This window comes from Pleurodeles waltl, chromosome 5 (assembly GCF_031143425.1).
Source record: "Pleurodeles waltl isolate 20211129_DDA chromosome 5, aPleWal1.hap1.20221129, whole genome shotgun sequence".
Taxonomy (NCBI): domain Eukaryota; kingdom Metazoa; phylum Chordata; class Amphibia; order Caudata; family Salamandridae; genus Pleurodeles; species Pleurodeles waltl.
Genome location: NC_090444.1, coordinates 910,527,112 through 910,540,274, shown reverse-complemented (window position 1 = coordinate 910,540,274; position 13,163 = coordinate 910,527,112). Strand labels below are relative to the sequence as shown.

General features: G+C 42.4%; 1 protein-coding gene across 1 annotated transcript in view; it reads left to right on the top strand.

Annotated features, from left to right (window-relative positions):
- Positions 1-471: 471 nt before the first annotated feature.
- CST7 (cystatin F) overlaps positions 472-13,163 on the top strand; it is a 194,520-nt gene continuing 181,828 nt past the window's right edge. Inside the window, exon 1 of the mRNA XM_069235040.1 lies at positions 472-683. Coding sequence (XP_069091141.1) covers positions 605-683 — 79 coding nt within the window. The 5' untranslated portion in view covers positions 472-604. The remainder of the gene's footprint in view (positions 684-13,163) is intronic.

The following is a 13,163-nucleotide window of genomic DNA, read 5'->3' as shown; positions in this document are numbered from 1 at the left end:
TTCTTAGCTGAAAATCCATTACAGGCTTAAGGTGTCACGCATGACATGGGGCCTTTTTGCAGCCAGCTAGCTGCCTGGCATGCGGTCGTGCATCGCCGGTATATGTTGTAAACCAGGAGCACTAGGAGTGTTGGGATTTAAAGAGCTATTCTTATAATGGGGAAAATAAAACTGCAGCTCATGTCGTGGTTAGTGCTGCTGGTTGAAATTGCAGGCTTAGATTAAATTAATCCACATGATAGCGTGTGCCTAGTTGACAGCTAAACTACCACATATTCGAAGTACATCTTCTAGGTGGACACGGGCCAGGTGAGCACATACACGGCTGAGTTTGAGCCGCAGACACCTGGAACTGGAGCTAGATGGGGGTGGGTGCTGCTCGGACACTGGAGCCTGGGCTAGATGGAAGCACATGTGGTGAGGACAAGGAGGAGTCGAAGGCTGCTCTTTGCAGTGAATTCTCCACTCACAGAGGAAAAAAATTGGTGGTCCGCCTCTGACCAATCCGATCGAACTGACGAACTGACAGTCGGTCTTCCTGTTTGAGGTTTGCCACAGCTTCAAGTAGAAGCGGCGACATTTCTCCTCCGCCTCTGCCGCTGCAATGACAGTGATGAATTTTAGACGGAGCCACGCTTTCCTCCTCTGCTTAGCTGTCCTGGCCTTGACTAGAGCTGCCAAGGGTAAGGCCCAAGCAGGCAATTTCAATTGTCCTCGAACTCCCTCCTTCGCCATATTGTGCAATATTAATGCATCCTTGCTATAAAATAATGTATGTCCTCGGCTTTAAGTTATTATTACCTTTCACATGCGCTCTTCACATATTTGCCAGAATAAAAAAAAACATTTAAGGTTTCGCTGGCAAAGTGTACCAAATTCGCGTTTTATGAGTTATCGCATGTCTCGAAAATTATGTATTGGCCTGTGTGGCTCCTTGTTTGCACTTAGACGTATATGTTTTTCTTGGCTGGTCCTCGGCAGTTCTGTTACAATTTTACCATGAGATGGGCATGCACACATTGTGAATGCCAACCTGTTGCTAATCACGCTTGGATGTGGGAAAAAACGAATTGACTGATTGTTTGTGCAAAATGTTCCTTACGTGCAAAACGAGGCTGTGAATCATTCCGGCATAATGCACGGTTCTTTCTCACAAGTATATAAGTATTTTTTTATGACGTGCAGAACGTGGCGTGGGGTAGGGGCGGCAAGTGTTGATAAATGTAACCGATTTAGCTTTGCTTTGTAATCTCTCTGTGGTTTTCCTGTGAGGTGGTGGGAGGAACTTGTTGCAAAAGCAGTCAGTGGTCTTTCTCAGAAATGTTTTAACACTTGTGTGTGCTTTCCCCCAATAGGTTTAAGAAAAGCAATCTAAAATGCAGAACTCTGAATCTAAATGTGACCAAAAAGTGTGCTCTGTTGCCAAAGTGATGTTTCTGGCACTTACAACAATGCATTCTGGTAGTTGTGTTACCCTGTTATATTGGCAAGACGCTGTAAAAAGTCATGATAAATCCCACTATAAAAGTGGGAGAGATCTCAAACTATCAGCTTACATTGACAGTAATTATTATTTTTCTATTTCTTTTGATTTGCATTGTCTCTCGACTTTTGCAAGCAGATGTCCAGGACGATTTGTATTTTCAGCCCTGCACTTGCAGATCGCAATATCTTTCTACAAACGCGGGCCTACAAGTACCAGAACGCATAAAAACAAGCATTGGGAAAGCCAATAAGTGTGCTATTACCTGCAAGCCTTTGGGATTTGCCAATGCTTGTTTTGTATTGTCATAATTTTTGGAATAAAATTGTTGGGGAATCTACTGGTCCCCTCTCAATCGTAAAAAAAAATGTTGGCTAAAATCAAATATATTTATTACCATAGTAGTTCTTGGCACTTGAGGGTACTATTGGGATCCTTGTGAAAGCACAGAATGCCGTATCTTAAAGTGAAGTTAAACAACGGCAAAAATGGGCGGACCCACTGCTCCAATTTTTATGCTGTGGTGGGCTGAAGAAGAATGTGAATGATCCCATTTAAAGATCAATAAAGTAAGGGGGTTGGGTGAGAGAACTAAAAAGCGTATTATACATGATTTAAGTGAAATCAAGTGTATTTTACTATTGCTAGACCTAAAATGAAGACTTCAAGAGCTACTCAACAGCTGATATGCGAGGACTGATTTGGTGTTAGGTTGCCATTGCCCAGGGAGTCTACGTTAGTCTAAAACGATGTATGATTTTGAAAACTGTAACTCTGTTTTCACCTGGCCTAGCTCCCGTCAAATCTGCCAACACGTCAAATCTGCCAACACGTCACATGATGGAAAGGAAATCGTGCTCGAGGGTAGGGCTTGGAAACGCCATAGCCCAGTGAATGTCTAAAAATGTCACAGCACTTAAGAAAGAGAAAATACTTCCAGATAGTTAAATAACTTTCCTCATCTTGGCACTGGACTATAAAATGCCCACAGCATTGGCGCTCTATAAAGGGTTAGAAAACAGTGAAAACAAGTTAAGCTCATATTACTTACTCTACTGTGGCCGAATTTAAGTTGCTTTTCTGAATCGTAATTTATTAATCTTATCTTACAGCTAGACTTTTACCCTGTGTGAATACTTGCATCGATTGCAAATCGTGTTGGCCAACCAACCAGTTCATCACGTAATATTTTATTTTTGACTATTGTGGTTTTGGCGGCATTGTTAAGCAAATCCCAATAGTTTTGATATAAAATCTGGCAAACCTGCTCCTTATCTCATTTGTTCAAACTACAGCCAAGGTCTTGTAGAATGTGGTCGCCCCTTTGCAATGCTTTGATGTTTTCAGCTCCATCAGAACACAGTCAGTTCTGCTCTGCACTCGATGACCTTCGGAGCACTGTGGTTTCATGCCCTTGGCCCTTTGGATCTATCAGCTATTTGGTGTCTTTGGCCTTTGATCCTTTTCAGTCAGCTGCAGGGCATAGGGGTAGCAGCGTGATTTCCTTTGTTTCTTTCGCTCAACCCCTTTCCCCCCAGCTCCAGGAGTATCCTTTCCACTTCTTAGGTCATGTCTACAAAGCTTTTCCTGTCTGTGGACCTGTTTACAATACATAACGTATGCTTAGAGCGGGGTTAAGGTCATTCTCCCCACCCTGATCCCCAATTCTTTGCCTCCCTGGTCCCCTTGTTACATTATTCACCCTTACTTATTTTCGAGGATCTGGTAGCTGCAAACGTGCTGTTAGGCCACGTGCTTTCTATTTTGAGTTTTGTGCGCACTAATGTCTTAAATATCTTAAATAGCTATTCTAAAATGACCCTCTGCCATGTCTGAATGGTAAATAAAAAAAAAAGCTGCTATGTGTTTCGATCCAAAAGCCGTCACAAATCATGGAATTCAATAATTTGTTTTCTTGAAGATATATCGCATTTTAAGATTTTCGGCTAATGTATGCATAGTCATCATCAATTAATATTTTTGCATGCCCTAAGCAAAAAGTATTATCAATGACAATAGCCCGGCCTTTTAGCACTGAGATCTACTGGCATTGACAATGCTTTTTTTATTTGGATTTCCCTCCTCTTGACTGCTGGTACCTCAGGGCGCCGGCCTCCTTTCTCTGTCTACCCTGGCCCGTTCTGCATCTACTTAGGCACTCTTGCTAAAATCTTTCACTCTCTGCACTGCTCTACGTGCATGAAGATGAACCCCAGACCCACCATCAAGTTTGGTGACAAACTGAGTATTGTATCGGCTCAGTTACAGATGTTTATGGTTACATCCTGGTGATGGTAAGAGCGACAGTTAACATAAATGGAACATAGAAAAGAAAAGACAAAAGTCATAGTTGTGGGAGCTGAGCCTTGCTTTCCAGCCTTCAAATGTAGGCTCTTGCAAGCTTATCCCCTTCCAGGAATTTGAAAACCTTGGTTCAAGCTCGATTCCACATCAATTCGATTTTTCTCCTACAATGCCCACATAGGGAGTGCATTATGCAACTTTTATCTAAGATTGTTCACTGCATTCTTATTTTTCTGCCACCCAGTGGCAATAATACGTATCTGGCTACTAATGAAGCCAGGTTGCGTTATCGTAATTTTTAATATCTTAGCCTCATAAATTTCACCCTAAACTCCAAATGGTTCAAAATGCACCTGACTGGAGTATGTGCCACATGCTTTTTAAAGCAGGGGCAAAGTGGGTAATTGCCCAAGGCCTCCACGTTCCAAGCCCCCCCAAGTAAAGTGAGTAGGCAGTTGAACTTCTGGACACAAGAACATTACTCATAAAAACAACTTATTTTGCTAACTTGACAGACGAAAATATTTAATAGAAACACAAAGCCACATTTACTAACGTGTTCACTATGACAAAGGTTTTTGCAAAGTGATGCAAAGTTTTGCAAGCTTTTTTACATTCCAGTGCTGGAAGGTGTCCTTCTCCCAGCACACTTAACGCTTTGTGCTACTTTGCACCACTTTGTTTTAAGAGAGCATTACTTGTGGTGTAACAACGCCAGATAAGAGCTAGGACTCCGTTTTTGAAGCAAAGCCCAGACTATTAAAATAGCCAAATAGCCAGAATAGGCTTTGGGTCAAATAATAACATATTGAAGCAAGTGCTAACATGAAGAAATGCTTTCAATTGTACAACACACTGCTTTTGTGATGCTCTGTGCAGTACACATATGAATTGTTGAACGTATAAGATTTTATACTGGAAAGGTATGCTCCCAGCACAAATCCTATGCTAGAATGCACACAACTTTACACAATGGTATAAAGGTTGTACACAAGCACAGGGGCAGTAAACAGCAGGGCATTTTTATGGCTGTGTTATGCTTTCTCCCTCTTGCACACCCCAGAATAGCAACTTTGGTTGCTTGTCTATGTTGTGCTAAAGTATACATCTTTTCCATCGTGTGCATGCCTGGCAAGCCCAACCTCAACATTTGCACTCTCAGGCACTTGGTGCCAATTAAATAAAAAAACAATCTTTGTGTCATTTCTCGCCCTTTACTTCACCTCACCTCTCTTACCATAGCCATCTATCTTAATCACTCTTTGTCACTTTTTCTCCATGTACCTTCATCCTTTCTCTCTTGTTTAGCTCTCTATCTCATATTTGTTTCTTTGCTCTATCTCGCTATCCCTCACTCTACTTGGTCTCTCTTTGCCTATCTCTCTCTCATGACCTTGCCAATATTTCTATCACTCTCTGTGCTAGAATCTATCACTCTCAATCGCCTCTCTGCCTCATCTCTCCATCTCATCCCCTTCTCTGTATCTCACTACATATTTTCCATCCAAGCTCTCTGTATCTCCCTCAGTCTAATTCACTTCTCACACAACCAAATATTTATATTTGCTTTGTCTTTCTAGCTCTCTTTCTGCCTCTACTAATTTACACCCTTTCATCTCGGTAATTACCCCTGTATCACATTTCTCTCTTTGCCTCACATCTCTTTCACGGCCTCACCTCTCTGTTGTTCCACTGCTCTCTGTGACTACCTAACCTCCCAATGTACCACACAATTACTTCACTACCTCACCTCACCACCTCCTTTTTCTCTTGTTCTACCTCTTTTCTATTTCCTTCACCTCTCTATCGTACCGCTTTTTGGCTACCTGCATTTCTTCATCTGTACTTTTTTTCGCTATCATTAATTCCTTTGTCTCTTTCTCACACCCGCACGTCTCTCTCGACCCCCCCCCCTCCATTTCAACTCTTCTTCTCCACCTCAGCTATCTTTCTTTATAGCTCTCTCTCTCTTGACCTCCTTCCTCATTTCAACTCACCTTCTCCACCTCAACTATCTCTTTATAGATCTCTCTAGCTTATCACCAAGTCATCATTTTGTATCTCACAACTCTGTCTGTGTACCAAATTGGGGTATTAGTTGAGAGGGGTGAGTACCTACTTCAAATAATAACTACAGTCTTTGGTAGGGTGAACCCTCAAAGTCACTAAAATAACTTTAGGTCAACTTTCTGGTATCTATGGCACAGAGCGGATTAGCATAACATGGGGGCAAGCTATAAAGTATTAATGCAGTGGTAAAACTATAATAAAGTCTAAACCCAACACAAGAAAAATACCAAACCAGTTTAGAAGAGAAACCAGAGTTCTGAATTATAAAGTTTAAGGTTCAAAATAGCACCAAAGCGTTACGTACCAATGGTCGACATCTGGTTGCACTTAACCGGTACCTAGGTGCAAGTTAAAATGGACTGCAATGGAAAGTGTGTTGGATACAGAAACCAGGTTTGACTCAGTTTAAAGATTTACCTCTGGATTTAGTCTCTGGAAGTGAGAACTGTTTAGCAGGGCAAGGCAGCAAGCTGGGACCAAAGAGGGCTCAATGTCATCGGATAACCCTGGACAAGGTCTCGGTGAAGCAGTTGACTTTTGGGGGGAAAAGTTCAGAGTAGAAGAAATACAAATTTTGCACCAAGGGAAGGTCCCTCGCCAGCTGGATACTTTTGTTATCTTCTCCCGGAAAAGATTTATTTTCTTGTCACTTTTTTGGAGCTCCGGTTCTTCCAGTGGGGCAGGACTGCAGGCTGTAGCCAAAGAGGCTTCCATGAGGTAGGATAACTTCTACACGAGATCCCTCTGATGAGGATTTGCTGCTAAGGTGAAAAACATAGCTGGAGCTACCGTAATCTTGGGCATTAGGTCAATGTACTTCTGTTGGATCAGTTTGGCAAGTTGGTTCCAGTCCCTCACCAGTTGTCAAGGCATAACATTGACAAAACATTTTTAAGTCCAGGGTTTCAAGATTTGTTGGGGGAAAATCACTTGACACCAGCCAAGGGTCCACGACCTAGGGGACCGCATTTGGAGGTCAAGACCTACTCCAGCAGAGGCCTGCACAGAGACCAGTGCAGGTCTAGTTGAAACTGGTCAGCTGGGAATGCAAGAAAATGGGATTCTTGAAGGTTGTTGTGTCCCTGTAGTACAACAGGAGACCAGCATCTTGACGCCTGTTTGCCACTTCTTTGTCTTCAGATTAGGAGGGAGGGCAGTTCCCATCTACAGGGCTCTTGTCAGGTCTGAGACAGCAGGCACAGGTTTGCAGCAGTTCCTGTGTGCCCTACTGCCCTCTCTTCCCAAAACAATTATGGCAGAATCTTCCTTCTCCCATGCAGAGCTTATGTGCCTGTCGTAGAGGTATAGCCAGTCAAATGAGTAACACCTTCTCAGTAGTCACTCAAAACCTGCTCTGGGGGCAGCTCCCCCCTCACTAGGCTTGGTGTCCGACTGGTTGGGTTGATATATTAAAGGTGCAGGCCCAGGTGTTTGCTACATCTGCCTGTGCCTTACTCTTTGAAGTAAATTAAGTTTGCAGGGCATAGCCCCGGAGGTCAGCCTGCCAGAGGAACAGAACACCTCCCCACACCCAAGGCCTTTGTCTAAACTCTGAGAGCAAGTTCACAGCTCATTCAAGTCCCTATTCAGCCCCTGGGTGATAGTTGGAAGCACATGGAAATGGGTTCCTAGAGGCATTTGGAAGGAAGCAGCCAACTTTGTAAAAAAATATCTGTTCTAGAATATTGATTACATATCTGACTTACGAATACATTTGGCTTCTCATAAATATTTTTAAAAGACTGACAAATTTACTTTGTAGGTGGTTCCTAGGCAGAGATAACGATATTACATTTAATAATATATCCCAAATCTTTCTTGTGGGATAGCCACTCCTACTACAGTGAAAATAGCCTTTTGGACTCTCTCACTATAAGGACATGTTCAACACTAAACTTCTACATGTTCTACCTTACAATACTACACCATATCAGCAGTAAGGCCTAACAAGGGAGACTCCTTAATATTTAAAAGGAGCTTTAGGCCTTTCAAAGGGGTTTATTTTGACAGGTCCAATGTGCAGTTAAAACCTGCGCAGTCAGGCCTGCAGGCATGTTTGCATTGCCATTGAAGTAGGTCGCACAATGGGTGCTGCAGCCCTCTGGTGACATTTAACTTACAGGCTCTGAGTACACTTTGTGTACCATATATTAGGGACTTACAGTAAGTTTAAATATGCCAATTAGGGGTATGCCAATTTTGTCATGTTGAAAGGGGAAGTACAGTCACTTTACCCCTCGTTGGCATGAGTAAAGTACACAGAACCCTCAGCCAGCAAATGTGATCAAAGGAACAATATAGGGAAGTGGTTCCCAATCTTTTGACTTCTGTGGACCCCCAGTTTTTTATTACTGGGACCTGGGGACCCCCAGTTAATCATTATTTGAATCTGGGGACCCCCCCCAACTAAGTCATCACTGAAAGCCGGTGACCTAATCTGTTAATATTATTTAAATTTCCAAGCAGTTGCGGACCCCCTGAGGAGGCTTCGCGGTCCACAGGGGTCCCCAGACCACAGGTTGGGAACCACTGATCAAGGGGATAGACTACACAACAGATGGCCATTTCCAACACTCTTTATAAACACCACCTCTCTTTCTATATTTCATGTTTGTCACCTTCCTCTTTTCGCTCTACATCCCATTTTTTCTAGCCTTTAACCCCCTCTATATTTTTCTCTCTTCCCCGCTCCTCTTTACCTGACTGGTTTTTCGGTACCTCTTCTCAAGTTGCTCTCTCTACGGTGCATCTCTTTATTTCTCAAGTCTATATCTTTCTTGTTACCTTCACCCTTTTCTAATTCACCTCTTTTTCTACATTACCTCTCTCTTTACCTCAATCCTTGGGGTACTATACTTCTCTCCTCCCTATCTCTCTCTACCACACTCAAAAGCCTTACCTATTTCTCAGCCTATCTTTCTGTACCCACATATTCCCTTTTTCTATTTCTCATTACCTTTCATTCTTGGTACCTCACAGTTCTTTATTTATCCACTTCTCTCCCAACCTTGCATATCTTTCCATCTATATCTCTATGCCTCCCCCTTCTAACTTTGGGGTCTGTTTCCTCGAGACATAATTGGGGCACCTTGAGGGACAATGCCTGATTGAGCATCACTGGACATAGAACTGTAAGGTGTAAACACATATTTTGAACCATTTAATGGTTTGTAGTTGAATTGAGTGGTGGAAGTTTCTCCTATATTCATATTTTCTTTGCAGGAAAAGTCATCAGTCTCCCCATGCCGGAGGTCAGAGACCACGGCCCCCCATGTGGTAAAGCTTCTCTATTCAACAAGTACTTGTTTAGATTATAAGGGTATGTTTGCTGACAAATCAGTGTGGGAAGGGCACTGGCATTAGTAAGCTGGGTGGAGGGGTATGATTTGGGTTGTTAAATATGTTGTCTACAGTTTGTCATTATATGCTCAGTACATTATTCATATCACATCCTGTATCATATGGTCAAGCAAAGCTGTCCTATGATGACTGGCATCACGCTACTCCAACTCCCTGTCCACTCCATCTGCAGTCAATTATTCTCCAGCTTGACACAACATCCCAGCACACTCTCATATAATGGAATATATACTGTCTGAACATCCCCACAAGAAATGTTGTCTGTCCAGGCGTATCTGGATGGACACGATACATCTATAGCATTGTTTCAGGATATGCACTTATGCAACACAAACCCAACCCAATATTTCAGGAAATAGCATAGTTGCTACTTAGAGAACCATAGCTTATACCCATGCGAGGTTACTATATTAAACAGAAAAGCTGTTGGCTACAAATATATAAATGCATATCATGAATCACAGGGCAAATATATAGTGATACATGCTTCCGTGATGGGCTGCCAGGTTATAATTGTGAATATCTATGGCCCCAAAACCGATCTTACCACAACATTGCAGGAAGTTACAGAAATCTATTGGCAATAATGACTGTATGATTCTCTGGGGCAGTGACTTTAACCTGGTCCTTGATGAATCACTAGACATGAGCTCCATAACGTGCAGAACTTGGTATGCCCTCCATGGGACAGAACAGGCATACTCTTACTGTTCAACAGTTCATGACTAATTTACTTTTGGTGGTGCTCAACTGTTCTATTGAGGTGGATAACCAAATTGAGCTATTTGCCACTTACTCTCACAGACCACTCACTGGTGTGGCTTAGCATGTCCTTTCCAACCTCTGTGTGGTGCCAGTGCCCCCAACATTTCCCTTTTTGAGCATTACTGGGCTTGACCTTTAAGGCCAAGTTGTCCGTGGCCACTCAAGGATATTTGCGCATCAACTCTGGATCAGTGAATTCTCATGCAACTCTGGGGGAGATCCTCAAACCGGTTATCTGAGGGATGCGCTTACTCACCTGGAGGAGAAACTTAAACATCTTGAGACCTCCTGGCTGCAGAACCCAACTGCTGTGGCTGGTCATGAATTACATGAAACCCCAATGGTTTTCAGAGAAACAACTGGGAAAGAAGCCAACATTTTGGCAGGGGGCTCTCAAGCCCAGCAGTATGATGAGAAAGAGTGTCCGGGCATAACTTTAGTCTGGTTGCTCAAAGAATACACAAACGGTAAAATCATTCCGGATGTTATGAAAAAGACTATAAATCTCTACAATATTACGCTACAAATAGCAGAGGTTTTCATTGACCATTATGAGCATATTTACACCTCCATAACCCGAACCAACAAGCCACAAATAGCTTAATACTTTAAGGACATTGCCATGGCCTGGTCCGTTACCAACAAGAAGCTACCATTTGATGAAACTCTCTCACTAAAAGCTTGGCCTCTGGTAAGGCCCCAGGCTGGATGGCCACACTGTTGGGATTTATAAGTAATTTAATAGAGGTCCTCAGCCCACGTCTTATTGTGGTCTACATCAAAGCCCTTGACAAAGGCTGCTGCCTCCAATGCTGTGTGAATCTGTCATCATTACCCTCTTGAAACCCAAAAAAGATCCCCTTGTTGGATCTTGCAGACCACTATTACTCCTGAATGTAGACATAAGATCCTGGCCATGGGCATAGCGAATCTCCTCACATGGGTCATCCCAGCACAAGTTACTGCCCACAACATAGGTTCACTCTTTGCCCTGATGCACTGGATAGATTCTACTTGTTGTGGGCACCATCTTGGACGCCGAACAAGTAATTGACTCATTCGAATGGCTCTTTCTCCATATCTTGCTGTGCAGAATGAGACTGGGCACTTCTTTGCTCCATATGATTTCAATATTAAATTCCTCCCCCACAGTGAGAGTTTTTTTCTTAATGAGACACTATCACACCTGCTCTTGCTCACAAGAGGCACACGTTGGGGCTGTCCCCTGTCCTCCCTTCTCTTTGTTATAGCCATGGAACCTCTGGCTTCAAAGCTTATACACCATGCACATAGAGGTGTCACATTTATAGATCACCATTTAATAACAGAACTATATGGTGATTCCATTACTGTATGTTGTTTAGCAATATTCTTTAGGTGAAACTGACCCAGGTTATTTGTGCTATCCCACAATTTGGCAATGACTTTGGCATTCCCATAAACTAGGGCAAGTCTGAAATTTAGCCACTCATTCCCTCTGCACCAAAAGTTGTCTCTCACTATCACCTTCAATGGAGTGAAGACTCAATTTGGTACTCGGGTATCAAAGGGATAGATAGGCTGTTCTGCTTTCCAGTTATGGCCCAGCGTTATCCTGCCAGCGCGCAAGAGATAGACTGTTGGACTAAACCGCCTTAATCTATGACCTGATGGGTGACCGTTATGAAGATGGAAGATGGTCCTAATGCCCTGGTTCCTCTATCTGTTTCCAAATATACCAGTGCCTCCATCGTGTACATTCTTCAGTACACTCAAATCTGAGCACATTAGACCCATACTGGCAGAGTGGCAACACAGGCTTCATTGGGGTTTCTTAACAGTACCGCTGAAAAATGGCTGACTGGCAGTACCTGATCCTGAACTCCTTTACATGGCTGCCCAGGCGTTTTCATGATATATTGATATTTTGCTTCAACCTCCCATACCCCACATTAAAATGGAATCTGAAAGTGTTACTCTGTGCACTGTACGCACAGCGCTTTTTGAGAAGTCATCCTACTGAGGGTAATGGTAGACACAGTTGTGGTGACAGTAACCACCTGGCACAAATTAATCAGTGTAGCAGGTTGTCCATTGCTGTACACTCCCTGGGCCCTTGCTGGTGATATACCTCTCTAAAATATTGTTGTCCAGAGACTTTTATTTTTGAATTTTGTTTTTGTAACATTAGAGAAGTAATTTAGCTTGGGTAAACTATTGCAAATCCGGGCCCATTTTTTGTTTCTTTTTTTTGGGATGACATTTTTAAACATGGTAGATGTGTTGCAGTGATGATGTAAAATTTCAGGAACCATGAGAACTATATACTTAATTTTGGTGTCAAAACATAGGTTTTGGGGTCAAGTAGTCTTCGAGACAGAAAATAACTTCTCAGAGTAACCCTTCTGCCATTTTCCAAAATGATGTGTTCTAGCCATCATATTGGTAATTTATTTTAACATTGTTTTTGTTTCAGGTTTTCTGTTGATTCAAAATCGTAAACAAGAGCGAAGCAAGTGGTAGCAGAGGATCTTTACTTCCTGACAGAATGTTGCTAGCTGCAAAATCTGAGGACTCCTTCAACAAAGAAAAATGTATTAAACTAATCCAAAAGAAAAGCTAACATCGACTGCAAATGGATAGAAGAGAGTTCAACATTCTGCAGAAATATGGCAAGACGAAGTTCACAAAAGATTGAAACTGCGGGTGAAGAGGATAAAATATTTTATCATTGTAACAACAAGTGCTACAAGTTGTATACAATGGGAAAAAGCCTGGAAAAAAATGTCAAAAATAGCAAAAAACAGTGAATCTCAACAAGAATCCAAGTCTTCTGAGGACGCGATGACAGCCAAACCCAATTCCTATCCACTTAGAAGATCGATGGCTACCCTCATCCACCTCCAACTGAGCAAAGTAAGGTATATGTGAATCTCGAAGAGCAAACATGTTTTTATCTGCAGCTAGATTTTTCCAAGATTAAGTTTTCAGTTGAGTAGCTGATCTAAACAACAAGATGAATGTATTTGTAGTGAGTTTGTATGCCCACCTGAACTGAACTGCATGCATGTGCATGCATGCGTACATGCATATGAAAATATAAATGTACAATAAGCTCCCAGCAGCAACATAACTGTCAGCCTTCCGTTAACTTTGCAATCTTTGAAAAAGCAAATTAAGTTTTAAAGCCACTCTTGAGTTC